Genomic DNA, 17,301 nt, shown 5'->3' with positions numbered 1-17,301 from the left:
CACTAGTGAATGCCATATATGATAGCACTCTCTATCTTTAAACAAATGGGTTTGACCGTGGTTTGACCCAACTGGAGCTTTTCAAGCTAAACTAAAAATTTTGGCATTCAGTCCAAAATGTCTGGTGGAATGTCACTACCACATATTTTTATGGCTGGTCTGCCCTTTGCAAAGGTCGTGACGGGCCAAATGTCGTGCCCTTTTATTCCCACTGGAGCCAGCCATTTTGGATTCCCAATTAGGGCAATTGTAAAACAATAATATTCTTAGTACTGTCTCATCTAAAGACAATAAAGCCAAAAGTTCCGTGGGATACGTGTAGTTTCACACAACAATTAATAAGCTCGCTTAAAGATTAACGTTTCTTTGTGACGTAAATCAGTTTAGTATGTTCCAAACCTGACCCGAGGCCACAGACTAACTTCATATTTGTTACTAGCCTCGTGGTTTAGATCATAGAATCGTTGGTATTCGTTAGTAACGTGTAAATTTAGGATTTTAGTATACTTTTGGGAATCAAAACAGCCTGAATATTTTATCTGGAGACTGGAGACAAAACTAAGATCACACCAAAGCATCAACCCGAAATCAACTCTCTTACTCTTAGGAATAAAGATATTATGTACGCAGCATAATATTTATTATAACTCTTTAGAGTTCGACGTCTTTTCACGTAAATGTTCCAACGTGCCATACAAAGACAAGCAGACAAATTATTACAATTATTACATGCATCATAGTATATTTTGCACAATTCATCGACAATATAGTTTTATACGTGTGCAGTATTCCCGGTATGTAATAACTAAAATTTGTTCTTCCCCGGTATAACGGATGGGTCCCACAGGGGCATACGTCAGGGCCGACACTTTAAACTTCCCGCAAGTTCATCATAAGATGGATGTTGACTCACTAATCAGTAAATTAATGTTTTGTGTCCCAAAAATCACTAGCATTCTCCCACACTATTTTTAACCGACTTCCAAAAAACGAGGAGGTTATATATTCGGCTGTGGATTTCTTTTTTGTATGTTCAACGATTGCTCCGCCGTTTGTGAACCGATTTTTTTAGATAGATTTCGGTCGGTAGATCTATGGCCGGTTTCACTAAAATTAAGTCAGATAGGTACGCTGGAATTTTATTGTGTCTAAATAATATTATGTGCTTGAGAAGTATTTGACAAATAATAGCAAAATAGTAATATTAGATTCAAATTGAATGGAAACGTAAAATATTTATAGAAACAAAAATAAAAAAGCCTAAAAAGTCATAAGGAAAATGAAAAAAATGAGAGAAAAAAATATATTTAAATAACAGAGATTAGAAAAGAACACGAACATTTTGTGTTCCTTTACTTTGATATAAGTAGCTGTCTAAATTATAATATGTACTTATTTCAAGTTCTCATAAGCTGCACACAATCTGCACCTGGGAAACGGAGATCGGCTCTACCTAAGACTATCTACGCCACTACCGGAATTTTACCGACGATCTTCAATAAACAAATGTACCTCTAATCTCTACTATACCTGTAAGTATACTATAAAATTAGTAACATACAGTATCCCCGCCTGCGATCCATCATCACACGTTATTGAGTTAGCGCCCCACGACCAAACAATTACCACAATTATAAACATTTTTACCGGCTGCTCTCTATTATTATAATGTAATATAGTATACCTGTCAATGAATCTGCTTGATGTTAATAATTATTGAATAATGCTGTGTTCAGTAAGGCATTTCGGCTGTCTACATTCTATTGTAGAATAATGTTGTCTCTAATCTCTAGCCTCCATAATATTATTATGGAGGCTAGAGATTAGAATTTAGAAGTTTTCATTAAATTGTATGTGACTTAATACTTTAATCATAGCGATAAAAAATGTCACATGACTGAATGATGTCGTTTCGATTCATCGCATCCTTTTTATGGGGGTCGTAATTGTTATATTTGCTTCCTAAGAAATCTTTTTATACCAGTTAACATTTTAACAACGATCGCATTATGTGAGCCCCTAAGCCTTAACCACATCAAACATTGATTACAGTATGTAACATCTGACTATCGTACAAAGGCTGCGCTCTGAAGGCATAATCTGATCGAACTAGTTCATAACTTTTTTAATATTGTCCGTCGTTTCCGAAGTGTCAATTTTTTAAAACGATAAAACTCGTCCATGGGGTGTAAGGCGGGGGTCCATTGTGCCCCTAACGTGACACTAAAGGGGTTTTCGAGTGTGCTTTTCAATTTGCCGCCGCACATATGGAACAGAATCCGTAGAGTCGATTACTCTTTATTTTTTTTCTACAATTTCTGAAATCTAACCTAACTTTTGCATATTATATTATTTTATAAGTAATCTGATGCGTTAAATAAAAATGTACTAAAAAGACAAAGCAATAATAATTATCTAATGTTAAATTATTGTATTACCCCTAAACCACGTGAAAGGAAATTTTTGCGGAAAATGTACGTTTTCCGTGACATTCCTAAATTACGCGGGCGAAGCCGCGCGGAACATCTAGTATAGAATATTTTTAATTAGTACAGTTACGTCTGAGCTAACTATCAACAAAGTACATTAACACATTTCAGTAAAGAATCGTATCACAACAAAAACATAAACAATCGTCACGTGTTCAGATTACAAAAAAAAATGTTATTATCAAGTTAGTGCCCGATGTAATTATTCTTTTGTTTATTAAACTTTAAAACAACAGGAAAATGAAAATTGTCATTCCGTGGTTTCGGCGTTTTCCGTATAATAATCGTTGGCGGAATTTGTCAAATTAACTTTAAACAGTATTTAAGTAGTTATTTTTAGCAACCCCTGAGTTGTGAAGCTGCAGGTGATGATTAAACGAACGCAGCCTGCAATGATACCTTCGATCAGCCTTCGATAAAGTTTTCAAACAAAAAAGTAGGCATGGGCGGACCCAGGTGGGGGCAGGAGGGTGCAGCTAATAAACGTCAATTGCCAGGTAGGCAAGTGGGAATTAAAAACGTGTTACCTACTCTGCGCAATATGAAGTGTTGGAAACAAAATATATTTTCTCACCTCCGGGCGGAAAACGTCAACTTTCTTCCCGCTGCGCTTACAGATGTTGCCGTTTTCTGCCTCCGTCGATGAAAAAAATAGTATACGCACCATGGGCAGTAAATAAGAAAGCCTCAGATCACATGTTTGTTGACTTGGCTTCACCTCGGCCAACAAGTACATGTGATCTGAGACATTTCTTATTTTCCTGCCCTAGGTGCGTAATGTACTATTTCAGACCGACCATCTCGAAACAGGTATGCTGACCCCCCCCCCCCCATAGGTACGCCCATGAAAGTAAGATCACAATCGGTCCATCTATTTTAAGCTGTACGGACAGACACTGATTTTGACTTCATGACTTTTATTTTTCGTCAGGGTAAAAAAAAGGAATAAAGAAGGCAAGTCCACAGTTTTCCTGTCGCTAGTCAAATCAAGTTGGTGTAATAGTGGGAGTTTTTTGGTTTGTGCGGAACCGCGACAGGAGCAGGAAATGGAACGGAGCTCAGATGGAATCGCACAACCCTATTGAAATCTGGAAAAATGCAACAGTTTTATTCAGTTTTCGTCAAATTTTAAATATGTATCTCTGGCACATATTAAATAGTTGCTACTTTGTGTGGAGAGTATAAAAATAAAAAGATGTACAGCCTAGGCGTTTTTACGGAATCGGTTAAAAAGTTCCTAAAAAACTTAGAATAAATTTAAAAGTTTTTGAGAAATCTTTTCCCGATTAAAATTATCTCTACAGCTCTAACTCAAATTCGCGGACAAGATCGTGTTTTTAATTTCTTAATTTCTTTTAGATGAAGGCACAAACATTAATTTCCATATTTTGTGCTAATTACTACAGTCCCCGGGGCAGAACGTGCAACAAACTTAAATGAAAAATTAGCGGAAAAAATTGAAACCACCGACCGTAAATGAAAAATTAAAAAGTTGCCGGAAACGGTAGTGCGGCCATATTTCTTTCGAACGTAATGACTTTAATTGCCAGATGCAAAAATAAAAACAAAATGGCGTAATTTGGTTTTGGCGCCATCGCGATCGTTAGTATTATGCTATCTATTAATAACTAGATGACGCCCGCAACTCCGTTGCGCCAAAACTCGTTTATAGCGCGGGGACCGTACATTTTGTCGGAACAAAAAGTATCCTATGTCCTTTTCCCGGGACTTCAAGTATCTCCATGCCACACAGACAGACAGATACACTTTCGCATTTATAATATTAGTATGGTATTAGTATAACGCCTCCGTGGTCTAGTGGTTACAGCGTCGCTCTCGACTCCGGAGGTCGTGGGTTCGAATCCCGCGTTGGAAACATGTTATTTCCAAGTTTGGTTAGGACAATGCAGGCTGATCACCTGATTGTCTGACAAGTAAGATGATCCATGCGTCGGATGGGCATGTAAAAAGTCGGTCCTGCGCCTGATCTCTCGCCAGTCGTGTCGGTCTTCCGTCCCACTGGGTTATGAGAGTAAAGGAATAGAGAGTGCTCTTGTGTACTGCGCACACACTTGGGCACTATAAAATTACTCCTGCGTACCTGGTCTGGTTTCAATGAAACCGGCCACCGTCACCGAAACCGGTGTGGGGAGTATTATTATTATTAGTATGGATAATAATAATAAACTTTATTTAAATCAAATCGGTTTTACAATGAGTCTTACATAATATGGAAAACACAATCAGTACATTACTCAATACAATAATATGTATAGCGTTGGAAACTGTACTAGTATAAACTGTGACACTGTGTGTTATTATTTATTATTAGTTAGCTCTAGAAACTGAACATTTTATACATTATCAGCTAAAGTTTTTAATTACTTAGTAACTCCAAAATAGACACAGGAGTGTAGAGTCTATAAATTATTATAATGCCATCTTTTTTGTTTAATAATGATGATATTTTTAAGACCCATCGATATAATTCTTTGATAGTAACAAATCTAAAGAAACTTTAATAGCAGCTGTTGGTGATGATAGTCCAAGATATTTGATGATGAATGATGATGATACTAAGATATAGAGGCGACAACACAGTACCTACAGAGACACCACAAGAGGCGCTCGACTGAACTTTTTAGGCTGGCGTTTTAGCTGAAGAAGATGGCGCTGACTTCCGCTCCCAGCACTACAGGCTACGCGACCCAGTTGGTCGTAGGGTTGGCACTCTCTAGTTTTAGTTGTTTTGTTTTTAAATGAATAAAAAAACACTTCAAACTATTTCTCTATCTGTGTGAGAACTCAAATGTTGTACGTGGGAGAGCCATGCTTCGGCACGAATGGGCCGACTCGACCGGATTAATACCACGTTCTCACAGAAAACCGGCGTGAAACAGCCCTTGCGCTGTGTTTCGCCGAGTGAGTGAGTTTACCGGAGGCCCAATCCCCTAACCCCTACCCTATTCCCTTCCCTACCCTCAACTATTCCCTTCCCTTCCCTTCCCTACCCTCCCCTATTACCCTATTCCCTCTTAAAAGGCCGGCAACGCACTTGCAGCTCTTCTGATGCTGCGAGTGTCTATGGGCGACGGAAGTTGCTTTCCATCAGGTGACCCGTTTGCTCGTTTGCCCCCTTATTTCATAAAAAAAAATGTTAAAGATTTACGATTTTACCGATTTTATAGATTATGGTAATTTACTTTGAGTCTCTTTTCAGAACTTCTGAAATGTTATAGTTTATACTTTATAGCGTTGTAAATGCTCAGCTTAACTAACTAGGTGTGTTAATATTTTTTTCCTTAAAATTTTAGGATTTAAATATTTGTTTAAAAAAGTAAAGTTCCTTGAAAAAACTAAAAATAGTTTTTTGTCGGCAGCCCTGAAAAAAACACATCATTATTGTAATGGATGTCACGGGCTCCAACACCATAAGTGCACTTGAAGGTAACCGCATTATCTTATGTTTGCTCAGCGAAAACATATCTATTGTACATTACAATAAGGGTGATGCGACTGCATTGTTATTTGCAAGTTTTATGGCTAGATGGAGTTGCGAGAGCGACACATTAGCGACATCTCTTGTCGGAAATTACACACAAATTACAGCCGAGTTTCGCACTTCGCCATTATATTTTTGTCACTTGCAACACTGAGTGTTAGACATTAGGGTTACCGATTAAAAGTAAGTGAGAAAAACGCTGAATTAAATTAAAAGGCGCACCAAAATTAAATGTGTGCCAAAATTACTCTTGGAAATCAAAACTGTTTCTTCTGTTAAGGGTCGTTTCCTCTTATAACGTGATGTATTAATATATTTTCATCTTTTCGAGTTATTATAATATTAAGTATATAAACGAATTTTGGACTTTTGTTTGACTGTAAGTTGCTACCCACTGAATTTGTTGACTCTCAAATACCCTACTCTATCTACTTGTACGTAGGTATGCATTTTTATACTAAAGGCACAGAATATGTTATATTAGTTGCTAAAGGCTTTGACTGATTACCATACTATTATAATAAATCCGAAAATTTATTTTATTTTTTGTACAGCTTGTACTTGGAGTCGCGCGCGAAAGTACATAATAAATATTAATATGATAAATAGCTTTATCACAAAAACATGTACGGTTCCCGCGCGACAAGAATTTATGCGCGAGCAAAGTTGTGACTTGCGGGGAACGGCATACTAATTTAACACCAACTATTGAGCTATAATGAATAATTGAGGTAAGCATAATGAGAGCTAACTTTGTCATTTGTCATCAAAATAAGGAAAAAATTAAAAATAATAAGCAAACAATAAATTCCTTCATCTAATCGAATAATTATTATTATAAATAAATACCACCCACACGACAGCATTTATAACTATTGCATAAGATAAACAAACCATTAGATAAACATTATTTTCTGTAATTTAATTACTATTCTGTGCTCATTTCATAATATTGTACAATAATTAGAACTGCGTAAATCTTAGATAGAATTATGCGCTTGTTAAAACTGCATTAGGCTGGTCAGAAACTATAAATTATAATAATTATTATCAATATTAATAATAATTATCTACTTATACGTAATTTTAAAGTAAATCCAAAGCCATTAAAAAGCTTTGATGACAGGAAATATTTTAAACAGACTAGTAAGTGTTTATTCATAATGCAAAATACCGTACTTAGAAGTCTATTTCAAGCATCCATCATACATAACGATGGATCAACGAATGGTATTAAGCGATTGCTAGCGTCCATGGATACATGCAACGCTGATTTTGAATGTACCTTAACATAAACTAAGGTAAAGTTTAGCTATACAAATAATATGTTAATGTGCCTTAGAAATAATTATATTTTGTTAAGGTCTCAGGGAAAAAAACAAAATTAGATTAAAAAATACTATATTCATTAAAAACGGGAGTTAAATCGGTAGAAGTTTTCATTTCTCGTTCTCGTGGACAACCTGGGGCTTGAATTCGAGATCTAGAACCTTCTTGAGGCTATCAACGTACATGTCTAGGCGCTGAGTCATATAGTAGCAGCGGCGGTCCCTGATCTGTCTGTTCATGTTCAGATCCATTACAGAGATCAGAAGACCATCCTTGGTGCGCGACAACCCTGGGCACCTCACCCCGTCGGGGCCGCAGAAGTAGCTGGAGCCGTAGAACAGACCCAGGTCTTTATGAGCCGGCTTGCCGTCCGCAGACGTGAATTCGTTGGGGAACTCTTCATAGCCGACCCTGTTGATAGCCGCCGTAAAATAGCAGTTGGTGATGGCAGCGTTCCTCGCCTCGATGTTCCACATGTACTCGCTGCCCGCTTCCGCCGCGATGGTCGCCGATGGGTTGAAGACGATCTCAGCACCGTTCTGGCCGAACATCATCCAGTTTAACACGTGGTGGCGGCCGAAGCAGATGTTGACGGCGATCTTGCCGTAGCGCGTCGCGAAGACTGGATGACCGGTGTTACCTTCCATGTAGTAGTTGGACTCGTTGAAGTCGCCAACTCTAGGGATGTGGTTCTTCCTATGCTTGCCGATCACCTTACCTGTGTCGCTGATGACGACTGCTGTGTTCCAGAGAATGTCCGCGTGCTTCTCGTCTCTCTCGAGGATGGAGGATACGATGACCATGGCGTATTTAATGCAGAGCTCCCTCAGGAACCTCGTAGTCGGTCCATCCTCGGCAGATTCGGCGAACTCGCACCACGGCTGCTTCTCCCGGGTGCAGAACGCGAAGGGCATGTTCCAGAGCTCCTGGAAACAGAGGATGTTGACTCCTTCCTGGCCGGCGACGTCGATCATCTTCTTGACTTTCGCGAGGATAGCATTCTTCTGCTCGTTGATGGGACGGTCGGTGGGTAGGGGGGTGGAGTGCTGGATGACGCCGACCTTGACGATTCTAGGTGGTCTGGTAGACTCCTTTTTGGCTGGGAAGGCGTACGCTGCGATTTCAAAGTTGTTCTCCTTGGCTGCTGCTAGCGAGGTATCTTTGATTGGGACCGCATGATGATCCTTCCGTCCGTAGTAGATTCTGTTGAACTCGTCCAAATCGTTGCCGCTCAGGTTATTCTCGATGATGGTTTCGAGGCTCTTAGTTTCCTTCTCCATGTTGCTGGCTCGGCTGGCTGGCTGTGACTGGTGCCTGGAGCTACGTGAGGCGGTATATAAGCGCGCGCGCCGGCCGGCGTCGGGTGCATATTTATTTATTCCATCATAACGACCTTCGGCCTTACTTAGATAACTCAACTCGTCCAGTGAAAATATTTGGTGAGTAAGTATATATTGATACGAGTTCTTGTACTGGAGAAGTTTAGGGCGTGTGTATAATAATGTTTCATTTAAGAACTAGGGGCCTACAGAATCTAATTGGCGTTTCACCACCTAATTGAACCTGACAATGATTGCATTTCCTTAGTAAGTACCTAATCTTATATCTGTAAACTTTTTTTTATGTTCATGGTATTTAGTATAAGTATAGAGGGTTTTGGGGGGAGATAAATCGATCTAGCTAGGAATCATTTTTAGAAAATGTAATTTAATTCGTGTTTTATCGAATACCGAGCAAAGCTCGGTCAAATAGCTAGTTATAATTATTCTTTGCAGACTAGAGGCAGCCTAACCCTCCTCAAATTCAAAACAAAGAAATGAACTTTAGTCAGTGATACTGATGGTGATTTTAAGATACAGCTTTGATAAATAAACCTAATTTGCCAATACCACATCTAAATCTGTATTAGAATCTTAGATTATATGTGCATCTATGCATATTCAGCGATGCACTAAGTACGTGAGGCGCCTGACATCCCGCTAATATTCTAGAGAGTGGAGGATCATGTCCTTATTAGTATGTAAACTACCAGTCCAGTTCTAATACTTAATAGTCAATACATCAACGTTTCAACCGGTCTCAGTACAGTCCTTTAGATATGTTTTCTAACAGAAATTTTATTCCAACGATTTAAGGATAACAGTCATAAACTAACGGCCGTTCCCAATATTTGATCTATCTCTGGTTTTGCCTTACTAGAGATAGGAATAGCTCACAATTGACATAAAATATATGTCTCTAATGTCTAATGTGAGCTATTCCTATCTCTAGTAGGGCAAAACCAGAGATAGATCAAATATTGGGAACGGCCGCATGAGGTAAATTAATTGCGAACGGGCCTACATACCATAATGTTTGCTGTGTAATCGGCCTTGCGTAACACTCAGCGTTGCCAGAATGTTACTTTTGTAACATTTTACGTTACTTTTGGCCCGGGCTGCATGTTACATTCATGTCGCATGGCTACAGATGTTACTTTTACGTTACTTTTGGTACTTAATTGAAAAAAAAAAGACGTTTGAAACCAAAAATGCGAAAACGAAACGCAATAAGTTTTATTGAGTTTTGTCGTTACAGTTGACAAGGCTTTAAATGAACGTGGCGAAAAAAGCAACTAACGCTGCCATCATACAAAAACGCCATTATTGACAGTTCTCCTTTATCAGCAGCGCCCCCGCCCACGTTTATTTAATTAAAGACTTGTCGCACCTTAGTTTAAAGTTTTGTTTAATGACCGTCATGTTGGTAGACTTGGAGCTAAACAAAGTAAAATGCCTTCGTAAAAATAAAAAATATAATCAATATATAAGCAATACGAAATGTTACTTTTCCCCTAAAAATGTTACTTTTCGCATGACAATTGACAATATGTAACTTTCGAACATACAGCTCTGGCAACACTGGTAACACTATATCAACTCCATTATCAACTTTTAGTTACAAAATGGAGTCGCTTGATACAATAGTGGCAAAAAACTTGAATAATGAGAAGATTAAACAATTCAATCGAATATATTATGGACAGGAAGAACATTGTTTATTGGCAATTAAAGATTCGACGAAATCAAAAAGTGATAATTTGAATTTGGAATTGGCTGGATATCGTTTTGATGCTGCTAAAGAAGACACAAGACCACCGAGAAAAGTTAGGTTAGGACTGATTCAACATTCTATTGTTTTGGATACTGCTAAACCAGTAGAAGAACAGAGAAATGCTGTATTTAACAAAATCGAGAAGAGTATTGTAATAGCAGCGGAAGAAAATGTGCAAATACTATGTTTGCCAGAAACTTGGCCTATGCCGTTCTTTCTGTGCACAGGTGAAAAGGAAAAATGGTCTGCTTTCGCCGAATCTGCCGAGGATGGCCCTAGCACTTTATTTTTGAGTAAATTGGCGAAAAAATACAAAATGGTTATAATTTCACCAATATTAGAGAATGACAAAAAAGTTTGGTGGAACACAGCAGTGGTTATAGACGAAAACGGAAAATATCTTGGAAAACATCGGAAAAATCATTTGCCGAGCGTTGGCAGCTTTAGTGAGACGGCTTATTATTCTCCTGGCAACACTGGTCACCCCGTTTTCGAGACAAAATACGGTAAAATAGCTATAAATATCTGCTATGGACGGCATCATGCTTTAAACTGGCTAATGTTCGCTCTGAATGGCGCTGAAATAGTGTTCAACCCGGCTGCTACTATTTCTGAGTTTGGAGAATCGTTTTGGGGTGTCGAAGCAAGAAACGCGGCTATCGCCAATCACTACTTCACCTGTAGTATTAACAGGGTTGGCACCGAAGAGTTTGCGATAAAAGATGGCAGAAAGACAAGAAGCTTCTACGGCTCCAGCTACGTTACCGCCCCTAATGGAATCAGAACTCCAGGTCTCTCCAGACATAAAGATGGTCTTCTTTTGGCAGAAATCGACCTGAACTTGTGTCGTCAGGTGAAAGATCAATGGGGATTTAGAATGACATCGCGTTTAGATATGTATGGAAAATTGTTACAAGAACGTCAATAAATACCGACCCTTCCATCTAATAAATACCTAATTGATAATATTACCTTTAAGTATAACCTATCCAAAAATAAATTTACGCTTAATTCTTTGTGCAATGCGACGCCTTGATAATTTGGCTGTAGCTATAACGATTTTTCTCAGCAATGACTAAAGCTAAAAAATTGTCAGTATTCATCATATGTCTCTGTCTTTGACACTGACCTCCATTATACAACGGAGATCAGTGGTCTTTGAATTACCCATGAATTACCCATAGACTTAATATAATATACTGAGCATTATAGGTTTATGGAATTACCTATAGCATAACACGATTGGTCAACTTTTATAACACAGAATAATCAATCCTCTGTAAAAATAGGCATTCTAATGCCAACAGAGGAGAGTGATTTAAAGCTTCCAAAATTTCTACATAGATTGGTTCAAGCATACATTTTAATTTGCCCATAGCTTAAATGAAATATATTTATGGTTTTATTACGCGACAAAATATTTTGCCGCTTACGCCCTTTCCATTTTTTGCTGTCAAATTTCTTGTTTTCCGCCGCCGGCCCGGCCTCTCATAGAAAACAAGCAATTTGAAACCAACGATGTCAATACTTGGATATGGCATACGCACGGAGCTAATACAGAGGGCATGCGCCATCAAAACTGTAGCAATGTTTTTGCATGCAATATGTGTATCGAGAAAATATTGTCGTCCTTTTTTGTCTTAAAGTAGTATATGCTATTAGCATATACTACTTTCTCTTTCAATCATTTTACGCTTTCAATGCATATTTTACGTAATCAATGCTTTAAACACGTCCGACTGTCACCGCGTCCTATGGTACACTGCTCTCAGATGAGTGAGCTCACTCATTTCGGAGGTGACACATTTTCGCGCTGACGATTGTATGGAATGCCTTTTCTATGGATATGGCATACGCCATCAAAACTGTAGCAATGTTTTTGCATGCAAAATGTGTATCGAGAAAATATTGTCGTCCTTTTTTGTCTTACAGTACTTAATAGCATATACTACTTTCTCTTTCAATCATTTTACGCTTTCAATGCATATTTTACGTAATCAATGCATTAAACACGTCCGACTGTCACCGCGTCCTATGGCACACTGCTCTCAGATGAGTGAGCTCACTCATTTCGAGGGTGACACAATATTTTCGCGCTAACGATTGTATGGAATGCCTTTTCTAAAGGTTATAATCACTTATAATTCTATGTTTGAAACATAATATCCAACACGGTTTTTTACATTAGGCGTCACCAAATATTAATTTAAATTAAAGAATTTGAATTTTGAATATTTGAAATTAACTTTAATTACTTAATTTAATAATTTGCTCAATAAAAGTGGTCATTCTAAACTTAGAATTTATATTCTCTATAAAAGGGCCCATTCACGGCAGGACTGCCGCAGTCCTGCCGTGAATGGGCCCTTTAACGAAGATGCTTGGTCCGTCGGCGCGCGGCGGACCGGATGCGGACCGCGGTCCGCCATTTGGTGACAACTGACCCCTGCTATAGAGTATCAGCCCGGCCGCACATTGTCCGAAATTTCTGATCAGAAACAGTGGGCATTGTCCCAAAAAAAATCACATGTACTTTTTATATTTTTTTTTCGTTAAAATAGGGTATTTTAAGAATATAAATTAAATAATTTTGAAATTCATTGGCTAGTTCTTTCTCAATAAATTTTTAAAGTTTCGCTCTGACGTCATCATCGGCGGCTAATTGATCTCCGCAGTATGTTTTAAATTTCCTTTTAATCTTATTTATAATGGCTGGTTCGTCAAATGCAAGTTCTCATTATGTGAAAGCTGATACGAGAAGCTTACCAAAAGTTGGAAACGTAATGTTGGTCGAATTTATTGCTAATAATATATAATTAAATGGCGTTAACGCCATTGAAGGTCAAACTAAGGTTAAACATATTTGTTCGAAAATATAAGTAACTAATGGGTATTTTTTTCGTTTATAAACAGAAAAACGATCACTGACCTTATTCCTCGAAATGTTTTTGTAATGAGCAAAACTAAAAAAAAAATGGACAATCCCCGTTGAACGTCCTCGCTGTCTCTTACATTTTGTACTGAACCGAGTGAGCTCGAACTCGCCAGAAGGATATTTCGGATAGTGTGCGGGGTGGCGGTCCGGCGAAATTCAACTGTTTCTGATCAGAATTCGGACAATGTGCGGCCGGGCTTAAGGGGGCGACTAACCCAAAATTGTCGATTTTATAATTCATTTTTATACTTGAATATAGAAATATCAATTATCAAACGACCGTAACCGTGCACAGCACCCGTGTCAATTCTGTCTACAGTGTGTAACAAAAATAAGTGATAATACTTTAGGGTGTGTGCGTGTTCCTTGTAGAGAGTTTACTGTGAAAGTGGCAGCTCTGAAAGAAGAAAAATTTTTTTCACTTTTGTATGGGCAAGGGTCCGAGTGTCACAAGTTTCCCCATACAAAAGTGAAAAAAAATGTCGGTCTTTCAGCGCTGCTACTTTCACAGTGAACTCTATACAAGGAAAACTTACACACCCTAAAGTATTATCACTTATTTTTGTTACACCCTGTATAATTTGTGAAAAAAGAGGGGGAGTTTTGTCGGGAATGTGAAGGAGTGATGTTGTGTTTTTGTATTATTATTTTCCTAAAATTGTGTTAATGAGGTTTTTAATGTGTAATATTGGTAGGATATTAACCTTTAGATATTCGTTATCGACTATCGCGCACAAGTGTAGGAAAGTGATTCAATATCCAGAAACGAGCTCTTTCGTGTTCCCTCCAAAACTCCAACCAAAGTTTCAGTAAAGCGTCTACCACTTTACTGAATCGACCGACTTGACTCCTTGACTGTATTGACTTTTTACTTCGACTTTGACTAGACTTTTGACCTGACGATATAAAGAAACGATGCTGAAAATTGTATGCAACAATATTGTTTTCCCACCATTTATAATCACAGAACACTTTTACTCCTTTTAAAATACTTGACACTGGCACAGAATATATATTAGTAGTACCAACAGATTTCCCACTCGTGCAACCCGTTAAAAAAAATAACAACTCATGCTGCGATATTATAAAGTTTAAATTCCGACCGCGCAGTGCTAGGTGCCTACAATTATATTTGCCTACATGTACGCTCTCTTTCTATCGCGTAAGAGGCACCCTTTCTGACGAAATCAAGATTGTCACCTTTTAGAAAATAAAATAATTATCTTTTAATAATAATTACTATAGCTACTAATAGCAAACTTTTTTATAATAATAATCAAATAGTAACCCAACGTATATTTTATAATAGTTTTATATTCGATTATAGTGTAGGAGCTGGTCAGGAAGTTTTCACAACTTAAACATAGTACCTTGTGTTTATTTATGTGTAGTATGCGGTTTGTTTGTAACAAATTAATTTATTTGCTATGTTTATGTATTTTTTTTTTATCTTTTTTTGTATTTTAAAGTCTTAAAATACTTTATTGAAATATTTCTTTGACTTTTTTCAATTGTTCATATTTATCAGATTAATAACGATTATGTCACAGCGGTTAAATCAGTACGTAGATATATGCGACGAAAAAATCTTGCGCGCGCGTCACTGCTCGCCTGTGAGTCCCTTGTGATCTACCCCTTTTAAAGGGGTACTTACAGTTCGATACCTAAACACGCGAGTGGGACAGGCCTGACACTAGTCATGGTTATATAGCCTAAGTGCCATAATAAGAAAAAAAAAAGAAGAGGGAAAAGATATTTTACATCTGTGATTGGATGATATGTCATTTTTCGTTTTCAAATTATCATTGTCTTTCGCGAATAAAATAATTATTCCTTTGTAAAATAGTAATTAAATTGCCACAAAAACTTATTTTATTCAATAGAATTAAAATTTCACAATGGTGAGTGTCAGTTTCATGGATTCGTGTACTTATCAAGTTTGCGATTTGGTTGTTTTTGAAGCCGGTCTTCAAGTGATCCATATTCTTGCATGCATTTTACTGCAAGTGTTCACCAGTTTTATACAATTTCTGTATTTATTTTCAGTCGATATTAGCCTACAATGGAGGCGCAGTGGTTGCCATGAAAGGCGATAACTGTGTGGCAATCGCCACCGACAAGCGTTATGGTATACAAGCTCAAACCATATCCACAAACTTCCCAAAAGTGTATCAAATGGGACCCACTCTGTTTGTAGGCCTACCTGGCCTTGCCACTGATACCCAAACTGTATTTCAAAGGCTTAAATTCAGGTAATTTCAGTATACATTAGCTGTTTTAAGTCCAGGCAGTTTGATATTGCTTTGTAGACATTACTGCTACTTTTAGAGTATTTAGACCTTTTCTCATCTACAATTTTAATGTACAATAATTTCAGAATGAATCTCTATGAGCTGAGAGAGAACAGAATAATGAAACCCAAGACCTTCTCAGCGATGCTGTCCAACCTGTTATATGAGAGGCGCTTTGGCCCCTACTTTGTGGAGCCCGTGATTGCTGGTCTCGATCCCTACACAAACCAGCCCTATGTCTGCAATATGGATTTGGTAAATAGTATTCATAAACTATGCATTTTTTTAATACTCTATTATTTCCATGCAAAATTGAAGATGGCAGAGCTCCATTAGCCCAATGATTATGCCATGCTTTAAATAATATCTTTAAGGTGTTAATATAATATAGTGTATTAATTAATTCTGTGCGGATGGCGCCGCAGAGGTGCCATGGGTATCTTTTCCGTTGTGGCGCACGAGAGGAGCCAAAATTTTTACCTGTAAAACTATGATAAAATTACATTTTTCAGAGATTTCCCCTCAATGAAAGTGGCCTTATTTTACGCGTATGGATTCATTTTATTTATCTTTGTAAAGTATCAAATGCTCCACAAATTTTTACATACTATTCAATGTTCTAATACATGCATATTTTAGCTGTTTTATTAAAAAGAAAAGCAAATACTTTGTCAGATAAAAACTTAGATAAATAAACATTTTCCAAGCTACTAAATATATTGTTATAGATTGGATGTCCCAATGAGCCAGAAGATTTTGTTGTGTCTGGCACATGCTCGGAACAGCTATATGGTATGTGTGAAGCTCTCTGGGAGCCAAACCTCAAGCCCGACGAGCTGTTCGAGACCATCTCTCAGGTAAACAGTGAATTCAGATGTATTTTACCTCTAATCAGTAACTCCAAAATCCAAATATAAGTAAGTCACTTATATGTATAAACTCTGGACATGAATATGCTACCATCAACATTTGCTTTATGAAAATAATTTGCAATTTAAAGTTTATCAAATTCATTCCAATAAAATTTAATTTGGAAGAATCATTTGGCAAACTAAATAATTCTGTAAATGCTTTTATTTCAAGTTGGAATATTGATATTAAATTGTTTATATAAAGTGTTTACATAACAATTATATACAAAATTCATTTCAGGCGTTAGTGAATGCTGCTGACCGCGACGCGATTTCTGGTTGGGGAGCTACAGTTTACATCATTGAGAAGGACAAGATCACAGAAAAACACGTCAAGACAAGGATGGACTAGTTTATTCCAAATTATATTAATAAATCTTTCATTTTATACTATTTTTCGGCTTTATTTTCACCATTATAGTTAGCTCTTAATATTTTGCACATGCTTTACGTGCATAATATGCGCAACATGATTTACATGCCCGCAAGACCTACCATAATTTTGCAACAAAATTTCAATCTAGTTGTCAAAAAAGTTGTATTCTATTGAATAAAATAAGGCGGGCCCGTTCAATATTGTTTAATAATATTGCACAATAAAATTTATCGTCTAGGGGTCCAGACTCCAGACAAAATTTTACATTGACTGTAAAAGGGTCTGTCATTTTGTCCTTAAAATCTGTCAGTATTTACATTCACTCTCATATTTTCTATGGTCATACATTCTTCATACGGCATACCAAAGGGTTTA

At 37.4% G+C, this 17,301-nt stretch overlaps 3 protein-coding genes across 4 annotated transcripts in view; 1 reads left to right on the top strand and 2 right to left on the bottom strand.

Annotated features, from left to right (window-relative positions):
* Nucleotides 1–4,237: 4,237 nt before the first annotated feature.
* Nucleotides 4,238–17,301, bottom strand: part of LOC121734494 (phosphatidylinositol 5-phosphate 4-kinase type-2 alpha) — a 30,493-nt gene continuing 17,429 nt past the window's right edge. The window contains exon 12 of the transcript XR_006036714.1: nucleotides 4,238–4,280. The gene's annotated coding sequence lies outside the window, so the exon portion shown is untranslated. The remainder of the gene's footprint in view (nucleotides 4,281–17,301) is intronic.
* LOC121734495 (beta-ureidopropionase-like) lies at nucleotides 7,376–8,656 on the bottom strand. Its single transcript, XM_042125115.1, has one exon. It carries the CDS (start codon nucleotides 8,598–8,600, stop codon nucleotides 7,431–7,433), a length of 1,170 nt encoding a protein of 389 aa, XP_041981049.1. The 5' UTR covers nucleotides 8,601–8,656; the 3' UTR covers nucleotides 7,376–7,430.
* On the top strand, nucleotides 10,254–16,943 carry LOC121734496 (proteasome subunit beta type-3). Of its 2 annotated transcripts, none has more exons than XM_042125116.1 (5): nucleotides 10,254–10,732; nucleotides 15,395–15,600; nucleotides 15,726–15,894; nucleotides 16,368–16,496; nucleotides 16,792–16,943. In XM_042125116.1, the coding sequence occupies exons 1-5, from the start codon at nucleotides 10,265–10,267 to the stop codon at nucleotides 16,900–16,902; spliced, it is 1,083 nt and encodes a 360-aa protein (XP_041981050.1). In that variant the 5' UTR covers nucleotides 10,254–10,264; the 3' UTR covers nucleotides 16,903–16,943. The 2 variants fall into 2 exon arrangements, with proteins under 2 accessions (XP_041981050.1, XP_041981051.1); XM_042125117.1 differs by lacking the exon at nucleotides 10,254–10,732 and adding an exon at nucleotides 15,112–15,249.

This window comes from Aricia agestis, chromosome 15 (assembly GCF_905147365.1).
Source record: "Aricia agestis chromosome 15, ilAriAges1.1, whole genome shotgun sequence".
NCBI lineage: Eukaryota > Metazoa > Arthropoda > Insecta > Lepidoptera > Lycaenidae > Aricia > Aricia agestis.
This window is presented reverse-complemented; position numbering and strand designations above follow the sequence as displayed.

Bases quoted from the DNA above. Each gene is read 5' to 3' on its own strand.
- LOC121734495 (XM_042125115.1), bottom strand. From the start codon at position 8,600: ATGGAGAAGGAAACTAAGAGCCTCGAAACCATCATCGAGAATAACCTG.
- LOC121734496 (XM_042125116.1), top strand. From the start codon at position 10,265: ATGGAGTCGCTTGATACAATAGTGGCAAAAAACTTGAATAATGAGAAG. The intron at 15,895-16,367 runs GTAAATAGTATT...ATATTGTTATAG, and splicing joins ATGTCTGCAATATGGATTTG to ATTGGATGTCCCAATGAGCC. The intron at 16,497-16,791 runs GTAAACAGTGAA...AATTCATTTCAG, and splicing joins TGTTCGAGACCATCTCTCAG to GCGTTAGTGAATGCTGCTGA.